The 14134-nt window shown below is 46.7% G+C and overlaps 1 protein-coding gene across 1 annotated transcript in view; it reads left to right on the top strand.

Moving 5' to 3' along the window:
• Positions 1-7351, top strand: part of WIF1 (WNT inhibitory factor 1) — a 42605-nt gene extending 35254 nt beyond the window's left edge. The window contains exons 7-11 of the mRNA XM_064141991.1: positions 1329-1424; positions 2324-2419; positions 4034-4129; positions 5959-6098; positions 7151-7351. Coding sequence (XP_063998061.1) covers positions 1329-1424; positions 2324-2419; positions 4034-4129; positions 5959-6080 — 410 coding nt within the window. The 3' untranslated portion in view covers positions 6081-6098; positions 7151-7351. The remainder of the gene's footprint in view (positions 1-1328; positions 1425-2323; positions 2420-4033; positions 4130-5958; positions 6099-7150) is intronic.
• Positions 7352-14134: the final 6783 nt, after the last annotated feature.

Genomic DNA, 14134 nt, shown 5'->3' on the forward strand with positions numbered 1-14134 from the left:
GAAGCCATCAGCTGCTAGAGGAGTGTAGGGATTTGCAAAGCTTTTGCAGCTGTGTGTGCTGGCAAGCATACATGCCACTTCTGGGAAAGGTAATTCAGATAATCACCTTAGCTGCTCCACTGAAAGGTGTGGGACCTACCACAAAATGCACTTACACTTCTGGCTTGGGGACAAAAATTATCTGTCTCTGAATTCTGGTTTCCTGGAGTAAAATTAGTTTTGCTGATTATTTAGTGCATTAACTTGCTGCATCTGGACACCAGGAAAAAAAGAATAAGCAGGCCATTCATATTTTGTTGCCACATTGTGGCTCAGGAAGGATAAAAATGGAAGCAATCAGTTGTTCAGAACAGTAATCTGGATCAGTCCAGGCTACCAAGTAGGAAAAGCAAGTAATTTCCTGCAGAAATATAGCTGGAGCAGACTACAGAACATCAGGTTGCATTTGTTACTGCAGAACTATATTGAAGTAAAGACTAAATGAAAGATGTCCCAGCAGATGAGATGCTTCCTAGGCCATTAGACATGCTTGCACAAACTGTTGTTGCAAGTGTCCTGACTTGTGTCTGATCCCTGAGGATCACTGCACTTTCCAAAAGGTTTCAAAACTGCACAGTGATGAAGTGCTCCCAATGTCTTGAGGAATTCGTGTGAATCCCAGCTCTCTGAGCCAGACACACAGCATTTGCATCAGTGTCACTGTACAGCAAAAATCTATGAAGATTCCTTCCTAGTTAGGAGGAAGTTCTTCCCAGAGAGAGTGATTTGCCATTGGAATGGGCTGCCCAGGGAGGTGGTGGAGGCGCTGTCCCTGGAGGTGTTCAAGCAAAGACACTTGGTGCCATAGTCTAGTTGACTGGCTAGGGCTGGGTGCTAGGTTGGACTGGATGAGCTTGGAGGTCTCTTCCAACCTGGTTGATTCTATGATTCTAGTCAAGGTGTTGATTAAGAAATGCAGGGGCATTTTCTCTTGCAGAAGTAACTTTCAGTCCTAGTTTGTGCTCCTGTTGTCAGACACTGGCAGTTTCAATAGTGACTTGGTCCTTCAATGATCTTTACACATGAGGACTGATAAAGATGTAACACAGTCTGCTTACTGCTGTATTGTTCATTTGTCTCTTTCTGTGTTGGCTTTTGAGTGTGTCCATGGTGAGGCATTATGTAGGAAAAAACACAGTTCAGTCTTCCTTTATAAACCAAATGAAAAGATACTAATGCAGCATTTAAAAAGCTATTCAGAGTTGATTTACAGTGATCAGCCAAAGATATTAGGGTCAAGTCAGACTGAGTTCATAGTAGTGACTCCATTGATGTTCTGTGTGTTTCAGCAAACTGTACAACGACCTGCTTCAATGGAGGAACATGTTTCTACCTGGGAAAATGCATTTGTCCTTCAGGCTATGAAGGAGACCAATGTGAAATCAGTGAGTAGCATCTCCATGTGCTTGCGTTCACTTACACCTTCTTCTGATGTCCATTTCTGAATGTCTGATATGCAGCTTACCTCTGCTGGGGTCACAGCGAGGGTGAGCAGACACGGTGGGGTCCTCATCAAGTCAGATAAGGTTGACTCATTGCTAGACACTCTCATCCCCTGTCTTATTTCTGGTTTTGCTATTAACTAGGCTTAGTAACAACCCTCAAGCTGTATGTATGCAAGCAATACTGAGTGGTAGGGCAGAGGGTAGAAGAAGAAGTGGGACCAGAGGAGGACCATGAAAATAATCAAGGGGTTGGAGCACCTCTGCTACAAAGACAGGCTGAGGAAGCTGGGGTTGTTCAGCCTGGAGAAGAGGAGGCTCTGGGGAGACTTAACAGCAGCCTTCCAGTACTAAAGGGGGCCTACAAGAAGGATGCAGAGAGACTGTTCACAGAGGCCTCTGGTGATAGGATGAGGGACAATGGTTTCAAAGAGGAGAAGAGCAGATTTAGGTTGGATGTTAGGAACAGATTCTTTACTGTGAGGGTTTTGGAACACTGGAACAGGTTTCCCAGGGAGGTGGTTGGTGCCCCATTCTTGGAGATATTCAAGATGAGGCTGGACAGGGCTCTGGGCAATGGGATTTAGTTGAGGCTGTCCCTGCTGACTGCAGGGGGGATTGGACTAGATGCTCTTTGCAGGTCCCCTCCAGCCTGGACTGTTCTGTGATTCTGTGTAAATTGGAAATACAGATTTGCATCAGAATCTTCTCACAGGATCTGCAGTGCACACTTTTACACCAGCATCCAATGAATTTTTCGTATACAAGGCAGGCTCCTCAGACACTTGTCTCCAGTAAATGCCTCAGACAAAGATCATTGTTTCCATGTGTCTGATTTCTAGGTAAATGCCATCAGCCCTGTCGTAATGGAGGCAAATGCACTGGTAAGAACAAATGCAAGTGCTCCAAAGGCTACCAGGGAGACCTGTGCTCAAAGCGTAAGTACCAGCATCTCTCCATCTGTCTCCGTGGTGTAGGAGCATCAGGCTGACTGCACAGTGCCTTTTTATGTGACATCAGGTTGATTTACTTTGCAGACATATAGCAGACTTAATGAAACCAGAAATTCTCTTGGTTTTTTTTCACAAAACCATTCCCAAAGACAAGTGTACACCAAGAAAAGTGTGTCCAGCAGGTCTAGGGAGGTTCTTCTCCCCTTCTACTCTGCCCTGGTGAGACCACACCTGGAAGACTGTGTCCAGTTTGGGCTCCCCAGTTCAAGAGAGACAGAGACCTGCTGGAGGGAGTCCTATGGAGGGCCACAAGGATGACTGGGGGCCTTGAGCATCTGTCCTGTGAATAAAGACTGAGAGACTTGGAGCTCTTCAGTTTGGTGAAGAGAAGACTGAGAAGGGATCTGACCAATGTCTATAAATATCTGAGAGGTGGGTGTCAAGCAGAGAGGGCCAATTTCTTTTTGGAGGTCTGCAGCAACAAGATAAGGATCAATAGCTACAAACTTGAACATAGAAGGTTTCAGCTCAACATGAGGAGTAACTTCTTTATAGTGAGGGTGACAGAGCCCTGGGACAGGCTGCCCAGAGAGATTGTGGAGTCTCCTTCTTGGAGACTTTTAAAACCTGCCTGGAATCATTCCTATATGGACAACCCCAGGGGATCCTGCTTTGGCAAGGGGGATTGGACTGGGTGATCTCTGGAGGTCACTTCCAACCTCTGTGAAAGTCTCTTACATAGAATCATAGAATCAACCAGGTTGGAAGAGACCTCCAAGATCATCCAGTCCAACCTAGCACCCATCCCTAACCAGTCAACTAGACCATGGCACTAAGTGCCTCATTCAGGCTTTTCTTGAAGACCCCCAGGGACGGTGCCTCCACCACCTCCCTGGGCAGCCCATTCCAATGCCAATCACTCTCTCTGTGAAGAACTTCTTCCTAACATCCAGCCTATACCTACCCTGGCACAACTTGAGACTGTGTCCCCTTGTTCTATTGCTGGTTGCCTGGGAGAAGAGGCCACCCCCCACCTGGCTACAATGTCCCTTCAGGTAGTTGTAGACAGTAATAAGATCACCCCTGAGCCTCCTCTTCTCCAGGCTGCACACCCCCAGCTCCCTCAGCCTCTCCTCATAGGGTTTGTGCTCCAGGCCCCTCACCAGCTTTGTTGCCCTTCTCTGGACATGTTCCAGCACCTCAACATCTTTCTTGAATTTGAGTTTCTATAAACAGCACTGTGTCAGCTCATTAACATCCCAGATAAATACCTAATAAAGTGTCAATACACTGCAGTGTTAAAATCCATTTGGAACACACTGGCAGAGGGATGCTGGGTGCTACTCTTCTTCTCTTGCTGCTTCTGGCAGACACTCGACCCTGCTGTTTGTTCCTCTCTGCTCTGCCAAAGGCAGACCTTGCAAATGAAGGAGGGATGAACTGTTTGGTGCCTGTGCACACACTCGCTGCAAAGGCAGGGATTTACTGGGAGAGCCCCAGGCAGTGCCGGGACCAACCCATTGTGAGGAGCAGCTCGGGAAGCAGCTGTGCAACTCTGTCTTTTCAAGACATCAGCCATGTGTGCTCATTTTCTTACAGCTGTCTGCGAACCTGGCTGTGGCCTGTATGGCACCTGCACCGAGCCCAACAAATGCCAATGCAAAGAAGGTTGGCATGGGAGACACTGCAATAAAAGTAAGTGCAAAACAACCCCCAATGTCCCTATCCTGATCTTGAGAGGAGATTTTTTTGTTCGTTTGAGAGACGTCCTTCATCCTCCTTCAAATTAATAACTCCTCAGTAAAAAGCCTCTTCTCCCAGGCAACCAGCAACAGAACAAGGGGACACAGTCTCAAGTTGTGCCAGGGTAGGTATAGGCTGGATATTAGGAAGAAGTTCTTCACAGAGAGAGTGATTTCCCATTGGAATGGGCTGCCCAGGGAGGTGGTGGAGGCACCGTCCCTGGAGGTGTTCAAGAAAAGACACTTGGTGCCATGGTCTAGTTGACTGGCTAGGGCTGGGTGCTAGGTTGGACTGGATGATCTTGGAGGTCTCTTCCAACCTGGTTGATTCCATGATTCTATAATTCTAAGAAGAAGTGGGTAAAGAACTGAATGGAGGCCTCAGGTTTTCAAAGTAATTTCCATGAGCTTTGAGCAATGAGATGGGTAAAAAAAGCCTATAAATAATGGCAACATAATACTTTGAGTTCCATTGTTTGTTTTCATTTTCCACAACAAACCAGGTCTGCTAAGACTGCTTTTGCCCCTGCTAGGCGTTTGTTATCACTGTTGTTTTGTGGCCATTTGAGCTGATTTTCTAGCTCAGACATAGGGGGAAAGATGAACACTCCAGGGATAGGCCACACAATGGCAACAATAGATAAATTGATATCATTTCATTGGAGCATCAAGAGCTTAATGTCTAGAAGCACAGCTTGTTCTCCCACTTCTTCTGCTGGCTTCTAGACATTAAGCTCTTGATGCTCCACTGAAATGATATCAGTTTATCTATTGTTGTCATTATGTGGCCAATCCCTGGAGTGTTCATCTTTCCCCTATGTCTGAGCTAGAAAATCAGCTCAAACGGCCACATGTTCTTACTCTGCTTTCTGCATTCAGCCATAAAACAAAGCCAAGCTCAGGCAGCAGGCACAGATTTCCCCCAGGGAGATGCTTACACCCGGTTTTAGAGCCCGTGCTGGCAGATCAGCATGACTCATCCACCCAGCATGGGCTGTGCACACATGAAGCCAGGGCTGAGCCACAGCCTGGGTGTGCTGATGGTCCTCTGGTCTCCCTGGCCAGGTGAGCATCCCTGTCTAGCAGCACCTCATCCATCCCCGGAGGGTTGTGGTGGTTTGGCTGTTCCCCGCCCCCCCACACTTTAGAAGGTACCCCAGCTAACTCAGATGGACTCTGGGAATATAAATGAAGCTATTTATTTACAGCAGCACAATATACAAGCAGCTATTTACAGTATCACAGTATCATCAGGGTTATATACAGTTATAGGCAGAAATACACAAGGTGAAAACAATACAGAAACACAACAGCCCTGCAAGAAACCTGAGTCCCCAGCAGGGGCTCTCAACCACCCTGCACCTTCCCCCTGCCCCTCTCAACCTTACCCCAGTCCTAGGAAGAAAAGAGGTTCAGCCAAGAGGTTAAGGAGCAAGGTTTAGTGGCAGTGAGGTTAAGGAGATGTAGCTCAGTCTGAAGCCAGAAGCAGAGTGAGAAAATGGCCAAAAGTGTTATCTGTTGTTTACATTCTTCTTCATCGATACTCTGAGGGCAGGAGACATCACCAATGTTTCCCTTTCATAGCCAATAACCTACTTTCTCTCACCAAAACATTCTAGCCTGCTTCAAACTAGCACAAGGGTGCAGAGGGGCAAGTGCTTGCGTAAGGCAGAGCAAAATACTTTGTTCAAGGAGGAGAGACCGTCTCCACTCGAAATGCTAGCTGTGGATGGTGATCCCGCTTCTAGGGTTTCTTTTCTCTTGAACCGGATCATTTTCCAGGGTATGGAGCCAGCAGTCTGAGTGCCCTGAGGCCATCAGGCAGCAAGCACAGGCAGCACACGCCTTCGCCAAAAAGGGAGGAGGAGAGGCATGTGCCACCCGAATCCAATTACATCTGGTGAGCTCCAGCATCTGAAACGGTTCGTCTTACACCGGGTTCATAGCCTTCATTAACCTCTCACGGGTTGAATGTTAAACCTCTGTTCGTTACAGTTGAGATTACTGCCTGAAGTTTTTACTAGTTTCATTATAAACCACTGAGCTGATAATTACAGTTCCTCTTTAAAGTTTGATACATCCTTCTGTCTCCTGATTGTATAGGCTGCTGCTTTCAGTGCTTTCAGTGGTGTTTTGTGCTGCAGTTACATTTAAACCTCTCTTTTTTTTTTTTTTGTTTTATTATATAGCTGCAAATATTTTCCAAAAATTAACAAGAGCCAAGCAGAAAACCTTTTGGATTCTAACCTGAATCATTCCAATGAGTACAGATGTGATTTTCCTTCCCCTGTACTCAGCACTGGTCAGGCCACACCTTGAGTGCTGTGTCCACTTCTGGGCTCCTCAATTCAAGAGAGATGTTGAGGTGCTGGAAGGTGTCCAGAGAAGGGCAACAAAGCTGTGAGGGGCCTGGAGCACAGCCCTGTGAGAAGAGGCTGAGGGAGCTGGGGGTGTGCAGCCTGCAGAAGAGGAGGCTCAGGGCAGACCTCATTGCTGTCTACAACTACCTGAAGGGAGGCTGTAGCCAGGTGGGGTTGGTCTCTTCTCCCAGGCAAGCAGCAACAGAACAAGGGGACACAGTCTCAAGTTGTGCCAGGGGAGGTCTAGGCTGGATGTTAGGAGGAAGTTGTTGGCAGAGAGAGTGATTGGCATTGGGATGGGCTGCCCAGGGAGGTGGTGGAGGCACCATCCCTGGAGGTGTTCAGGAAAAGCCTGGATGAGGCACTTAGTGCCATGGTCTGGTTCACTGGCTAGGGCTGGGTGCTAGGTTGGCCTGGATGATCTTGGAGGTCTCTTTCAACCTGGTTGATTCTATGATGATGATGAAGTTTTTTTTTCCCTAAGGCAAAAGAAAGGTGCATTGAACATATTTGCTGTATTTAGACTTTCCACTAAGGAAAGAGAAAGTACAATTGAGAAGTTGCCTAATTTAAAAGCTGAATGACTAAATTCACTGATATTTCTTGCCTTACAGTTTTGGAAAGTACCAAGTGTATTAAAAATGCACTTCAGTGGTGCATTTAAGCCAGCGTGGTGTAAACGATGTAAAACTGTGCCATATAAACTTTCTGCATCAGCTTGGGGTAATATAATATATTGTAAACAAACCAGCTCTTATGTAATAAACTTTTTATACTGACAGTTATGTATAAAATAAAGATGCTGCTTTAGTTTTTTGGGTACTGTTCTATGTGGCCTGCTGCAGTCTCATCAGCGCTGGGCTGGTGGCTTTTGTAGAACACCCTCTTGAAACAGTGCAGTGTGGAGTTGCTTTCCCTGCTTTTAGCCCCACAGCTCTTAAAAGGAACAACTGTTTGAAAAGAGCAACAAGAGTTCCTTTGCAAAGAAGGGGACAGCACGGAAAGCCAGGAGCTTCTCTCCCTGTATTTGCCCTCCACCTTGTCCTCCTTCCCCTGCACTGCGCTGGCAGTCAGTCAAGCCAAGCTGGTGCACCCTGCTCATGGTGCCTGGATATTCTTCTCAGAGCCTCTGTCCAAACAGGTGATGGTCCAGCTTTAGTTATGTTTCCTGTTCAAGTATCACCGTGTTCCCTTGTCTTGTTGTCTTCAGACTGTGGAAAGTTGGGGTACTGCCTTTTGTGACAATCTAGAGCTTTGTGATGCGCTGTGGCTGGGAAACAAGGAAGATGGTTTCTGTCTGCACCGAAGAAGAGTATCCACAAGTGCTTACTGGCCCTTCATATACTACACTTCTGGGAACCTTGTTATCTGGGAGGCAAAAAATAAATAGCCCATCATCTGAGGCATGGAATTGGTGAGTGAGAGGTTTTCAGTTACAAATGAAAAAGTCTAGTTTATTGACCTGATTTTCGTGGTCTTACTGAGTTAACAGACCTGTAGGCCAAATAAAAAGCTTTCCTTAGGACAGAGAGAGAGAGGACAGCTTTCTAAAGATCTGCATTTACTAAAGATCTGCATTTACTTTGTCCTTTGTGCATTGGGACTGCAGATGCTGCCCAGCAAGCCTGGTCCAGCAGGAGACCAGCCTCCTCATTGCCATGCATTGCTGCAGCCCTCTGGGTGCAGCGCAGGGGAGGGAGGGGAACAGCCAGGCCAGCTGCCTGCTCGACCTGAGGCAATAACGAGAAGCAGCATGAACAAGGCCATTTGCCTGGTGTCTTCTATGAAGTGGCAGTAAAAGAGCTCAGGTTTGCTGAAGAAAGAGCTTTCTTTTCAGGGATCTAGAACTAAGAGAGAGAGTCATTGGCTACTGGAATGGGCTGCCCGGGGAGGTGGTGGAGTCGCCGTCCCTGGAGCTGTTCAAGGCAGGATTGGACGTGGCACTTGGTGCCATGGTCTGGCCTTGAGCTCTGTGGTCAAGGGTTGGACTTGATGATCTATGAGGTCTCTTCCAACCCTGATGATACTGTGATACTGTGAACATCTTCTGGAAGAGAAGACAAACACAAGCTGGGTCTCCAGCCACACACACTTCTGCTTTCTTCAGTCACATTTCAAACATCAGTACATCCAGCTATGCACAGCAGTTCAAACGGCAAATACCTAAGGCATGGAAAGAAAGCAAGCTGTGTGCCAGTGAACTCCCTTTGCCACCTGTCAAGCAAGCCATGTGGCAGCACCATTGCTGCCAGTAGCAGGAGGCTGGCTGTGCTGTGCAAAGCTGTGGTGATGGTGATGCTCGCGGGGTCTCTCGCACCCAGAGGCAGTGCTGGCTACTGGGACCGAGCACACCTTCCTCTGTGTGAAGGCATGGTCCAGTTGTTCTTCTTCCAGCTTTGAGGTGCATTTCAAGGAATACAAAGGTTTCAGTTTTGGGTTTTTTTTAATTCCAAACCGTTCCACATGATTCACTGCCTGTGAGACTCAGACTCCAAAAGCCAGACTCAAAGTTTTGGCCAGACCTACCACTGTTAGTTCAAACACTGCAGCTTTATTTCTGCTAGACAGATTTGCTGAATTTTCCTCTCTCTGCAACATCTGTTCTACTCAGTTTGCCCACTATGGGAAAAAAAAAATCCCCTTGCAGATGCTAAGGGGAGATCTGGCAGCAGAAGGCTGAGGGTTGCTTAAAATGGCCTGCAGTTCTGCCAGGATTTCTGTGTGCCTGCCCTGCCTGCAGCATTGCATTAGAAGAGTCGAAGCATTGCTTGGGGGCAGAGCTTCACAGCAGCTCTGGGACTTGCAGTCGTTTCAACTCAGGTCTAGAAAAACTGCATCAGCCAGAAGTGCTCTCATGTGTAAGAGAGATTAAATCCTACCAAATTCCACAGGTCTTTCAGTGTGACTCTCAATTCAAGAGAGATGCTGAGGTGCTGGAATGTGTCCAGAGAAGGGCAACAAAGCTGGTGAGGGGCCTGGAGCACAGCACTGTGAGGAGAGGCTGAGGGAGCTGGGGGTGTGCAGCCTGGAGAAGAGGAGGCTCAGGGCAGACCTCATTGCTGGCTACAACTCCCTGAAGGGAGGTTGTAGCCAGGTGGGGGTTGGTCTCTTCTCCCAGGCAACCAGCAATAGAACAAGGGGACACAGTCTCAAGTTGTGCCAGGGGAGGTATAGTCTGGATGTTAGGAGGAAGTTGTTGGCAGAGAGAGTGATTGGCATTGGAATGGGCTGCCCAGGGAGGTGGTGGAGGCACCATCACTGGGGGTGTTCAGGAAAAGCCTGGATGCGGCACTTAGTGCCATGGTCTGGTTGATTGGACAGGGCTGGGTGCTAGGTTGGACTGGATGATCCTGGAGGTCTCTTCCAACATGGTTGATTCTATGATTCTATGACTATGAATTCATGTTTGACAGGGTGACAAAGTGCTGTGCTTAGGCCATACCCCAACCTTGGATCATGATTAGGCCAGTGACACCCTCTCCATCTCTAAACTCTGCCAGCAGGATTTGCTCATGTGATGCTTTAAACAAACAAGCGACAAAACCAGCTAGTTAAAAAGGTATTTTCGAGTCAGATGAGTCACAGTTGTTGTTGTTTATTTTTCTTGCAGCTTTCCACTGGGGTGGCTGCTGAGGTACTGGCCAGTAATTTGTGTGTGGCTCCCAGCACCCAGCTCCTGCTGGAGGAGCACAATTACTTACACATTCCTTGGTGCCTGGCTGAAGGCAGCTGCGCAGTTCAGCTGTGTAAGGTCACAGATGCTTAGCAATGATATGAAGCCCACCAGGGCACAGAACAGACAGATTAGGAGAACAGAAGGGTTTGAGAATTCCATGCATGCATGTATGAGCAGATTTGCTGCTTGCCTCTAGGGCTTTCCAAATTGCATGACATTCAGGTGACATTAACTGAAAGGAACCATCACGATTTAAAGTTTAAAAACCAACCAAATGAAAAAAAAACCAGCCAAAAACCCATGCTGCATTTTTGGGTTAGAATATTCTGTTCTTTATATTAGTTGCAGAAATAGCATTTTAATCCTTTTCCACATTGCCCATCAAAGGACAGGAACAGCCTTGCTGTGCAAATCTTTCCATGGAAATGTGTTTTTTTCAGAGGGTTTAGTACACATTCCCTGTCTGACTGAGCTAGAGCTCATAAGCAGTTCACATGCTGATGAGGGACATGTTCAGAAGTCCTCTCTAACTCTTTCATAGTGCATCCCTGGTGGATCTGATGGCCAGGGAGGGAGGAGAGGCCAGCCTGTAAGCACATAACTTTGCAGAAGCAACTTCTACTTCTCTCTTTCAGGTCAGCCTACATGGATAAGCTCACATGTCAAGCACTCTCCTTGGCAACCAGGTGACCAGCTGCTTCTGGGCAGATGCACCCCAAAATAACAGAAAAGCTGTGAGATGTGGTGCTGGCTTCAGTATCTGGCATTGCCAGTGCTACCTGGGGACAGCCTGGGCAGAGGAGGAGGTGAGGCTGCCTGCAGCTGGCAATGAATGCAGCCCCACAGTACTCAGACAGAGAAATCAGAGACAAAGACTTCTATCAAAGTTTGCGTTTCTTTAAAGCCATTTAAATATTTGTCACTGTGTCTAAAACAAAAGTCCCAGGGGAAGGAAAAAGACTTGTCTTCAAGATAAGCTGCACTTTCAAAATGTAATACATTTTGACTACTTGAAGTTCAAGTAGGTTTTATTGAATGAATGAGACACCAGCTTGAACTTGCAGGGGCACTGTTCATGCTGGGTCAACACAAGCCACCGTGCCTGAAAAGCAGAACACAAGACCAGTGTGCCCATGCAAACAGCAGCTCCAGTGAATGTGCTGCCCTATAAACTCACACAGCACAATGATGGCTTTTCAGATACCTTCCTTCTGGGGCTCTGCTTATACAGGACTCGTAGCAGATGTGACAGGGGGTGACTTGTACTGAGGAGTTAAATGGTTGCAAAATCAAACTGGAGGTCAATGTTTCTTCTACTGAGTTTTGCAAAGGGTATATTTGCTTTGACTCACAGTCCTGCTTCCTCATGCTCTGCCCAGCTTGGCATAATATCAGCCTGTGCTTCCAGAAATAAACCCTGGAGCATGCAGTGTGCTCCAGTTGTGCTGCTTTCTGCCTGCCCAGAGACCCCCACAAGCCTCACACATAGGCAAGGACCAGTGGGAGTCCATTAACAGGCAGTTTTGGAAAGGCCACCCCATGCTGTTTATACCTCATGCCCATGTTTCAGCCTAGTAAGCAGAAGCCTTGTCCAAACAGAGCTCACCACGACCCTGGGCTGGCATTTCCCCCAGTCCTCATAACACTTAGCTACCAGAATTTGTTGGACAAACTAGGTTACTATGCACAAAACACACAATGTGCTGGAGTCTGACTCGCTTCAAATTAGGCTAATCCAGCTGAAAATCCAAATGCTCAATTAGAGTCATGGCTGTTTCAGAAGGCACAATTCCACCCTTCAGCAAGAGGGTGGTCACTGTGAGTGCCATTTCTCCCGTGGTTTCTCTGGAGAATGACTGCATTTCCTTGATGGTACAATGGTTTAAAAAGTCAAGAAACTGCACATCCCAATTCAATTTATTTAACCACTTCATTATGCAAAGGAATAAAGGTTGATCCTCTTTTACAGCTACAGCCACAAGAAATGGGGATTTTTTCTGAAGCAGAGGCTTGATATAGACTGTACTGCTTCACTTTCTCACATATAAGACAGGAGCAATAGTTCCACCTCCAAGGCTTATCCTTAAAAGCAATCAACTCTGAAATGAAGCTGAAATGCTGACCTGGTTTAACGCTTTCTTCCATCCCCAAAACTACCAGAGCTACTGAGTGTTCCATGTGTCAGAAGTTACATTGATCCACTTGACAAGGAGAAGTGAGGGTATTCCAGGTAGAGGTGGATTTGGGGTCTTCATTTGTTCCTGTGTACCTCTGAAATCAGTGGGAGCAGGTGCAAGTGTGGCAACCGATGAGGTGGGTGCGCTGCTCCTCTGGAAGCAAATGCATCTTTGTCACTTGCAAGGAGCTGAAACTGAGATCACTGTAAACCCTGTGGGTCTCTGCAGCTGTTCCTGAGTGTCTTTCCAACACATGATTTTGTAATACAGAACCACAGAATGGTTTGGGATGGAAGTGATCTGTGTCATGGGTATGGACATCTTTCACTAGATCAGGTTGTTTAAAGCCACATCCAACTGGACCCTGAACACTGCCAGAGACAGGGCATACACAATGTCTCAGGGCAACCTCTTCCAGTGTCTCACTACCCTTGCTGAAACAAACTTCTTCCTTATATTTAATCTAAAGCTACCATCTTTTAGTTTAAAACCATTGCCCCTTGCCCTGTCATTACAGGACCAAGTAAAAGGTTTCTTTGCATCTTTTCATAAGCCCCCTTTATATATTGAAAAGCCACAGCAAGATCTCCATGGAGCCCTCCTTTCTCCAGGCCAAACATCTCCAACTCTCCCAGCCTTTCACCAAATATGTGATTTAGGCATTTCCCCCTCTCCTATTGCTCCCTTTCTGTGTTTTGACTTAAAAGTCAGTAACTTCAAATAAACAAGAAGTCAACAGAACCCAAGTAACTGAAAATCCACAAGAGCTGCATTTGTTCACAACCCTCCACGTCTGGTCTTTTTGGAGGGCCCATTCAATGCTGCAGTAAGACCATGTTGAAGCCTACAGGTGTAGTACTACACCTTGCAGACCACCCACAAGCAAGAGGAGCAGCAATACTGTGGCCAGAGGAATGCCTTGGATGTGATGTTTCCTTGGGGGCTTAGAGGACAATAAGAAAATAGTTTGTTGAGCAGAATTTTGAGTGAAACAGGTTTTGATCACTCAGACAAGTCTGTTCTGCTTGGAGGAGAGTGGTATCCTCTGAAGAAAATGAGTAACACAAACGCCTGTGTAAAATGGGTGAGCTGGTAAGTACAGAAAGCAGCTGAAAAGAGCCATGAGGGTGGTTAGATATTGAGATTCCTGCTCACTTTTCAAGTGGATTTGGCATATCCTCATGCAACAGCTTTTGACTCAAATACCCCTGGCAAAGGTTGTTCTGGAAGAGATTAAGATAAAAGAAAAAGATCTGCTGAACACAATATCTTGATGGAAAGAAGGGTGCAGAATCCCACGTTTCTTTTTAACTCTGCTTCCTCTCCTAGCAAAAGCCATTCCTTTTGGATGTGGCCCCTTTCAGCATCCCAGAAAAAAAACAGAAAGAGAAGAATTACAAGGGGAAGAGTGGCTAATTGGGAGGTATGCTTTGTCTATTGTACTCAGCACAAGTAACGTCCTTAAAAGACAAGCCAAGGAATGTCTTTTTGAAATGAAGGGGGGAAGGGAGAAGCTTCTTAAAACCTTCCAAGTGATTAACAGCAATTATAACCTTGTGTGTTGCCAATGCCACCTTCCTAGCCATTGTGCAATTCTCCACTCAGGCTTCCCCCTCTTCCAGAGTCAGTGATGCAGCAGTGTCACTTCGTATCTCTGGAGTTGTTATGAAAGGCAAAGAATTTTGCCGTGAAACCCTAGCACAGCTGTAAAGTTACCACCTCGATGCTTTGGATCCAAGAACTCA

This window comes from Pogoniulus pusillus, chromosome 4 (genome assembly GCF_015220805.1).
Source record: "Pogoniulus pusillus isolate bPogPus1 chromosome 4, bPogPus1.pri, whole genome shotgun sequence".
Taxonomy (NCBI): domain Eukaryota; kingdom Metazoa; phylum Chordata; class Aves; order Piciformes; family Lybiidae; genus Pogoniulus; species Pogoniulus pusillus.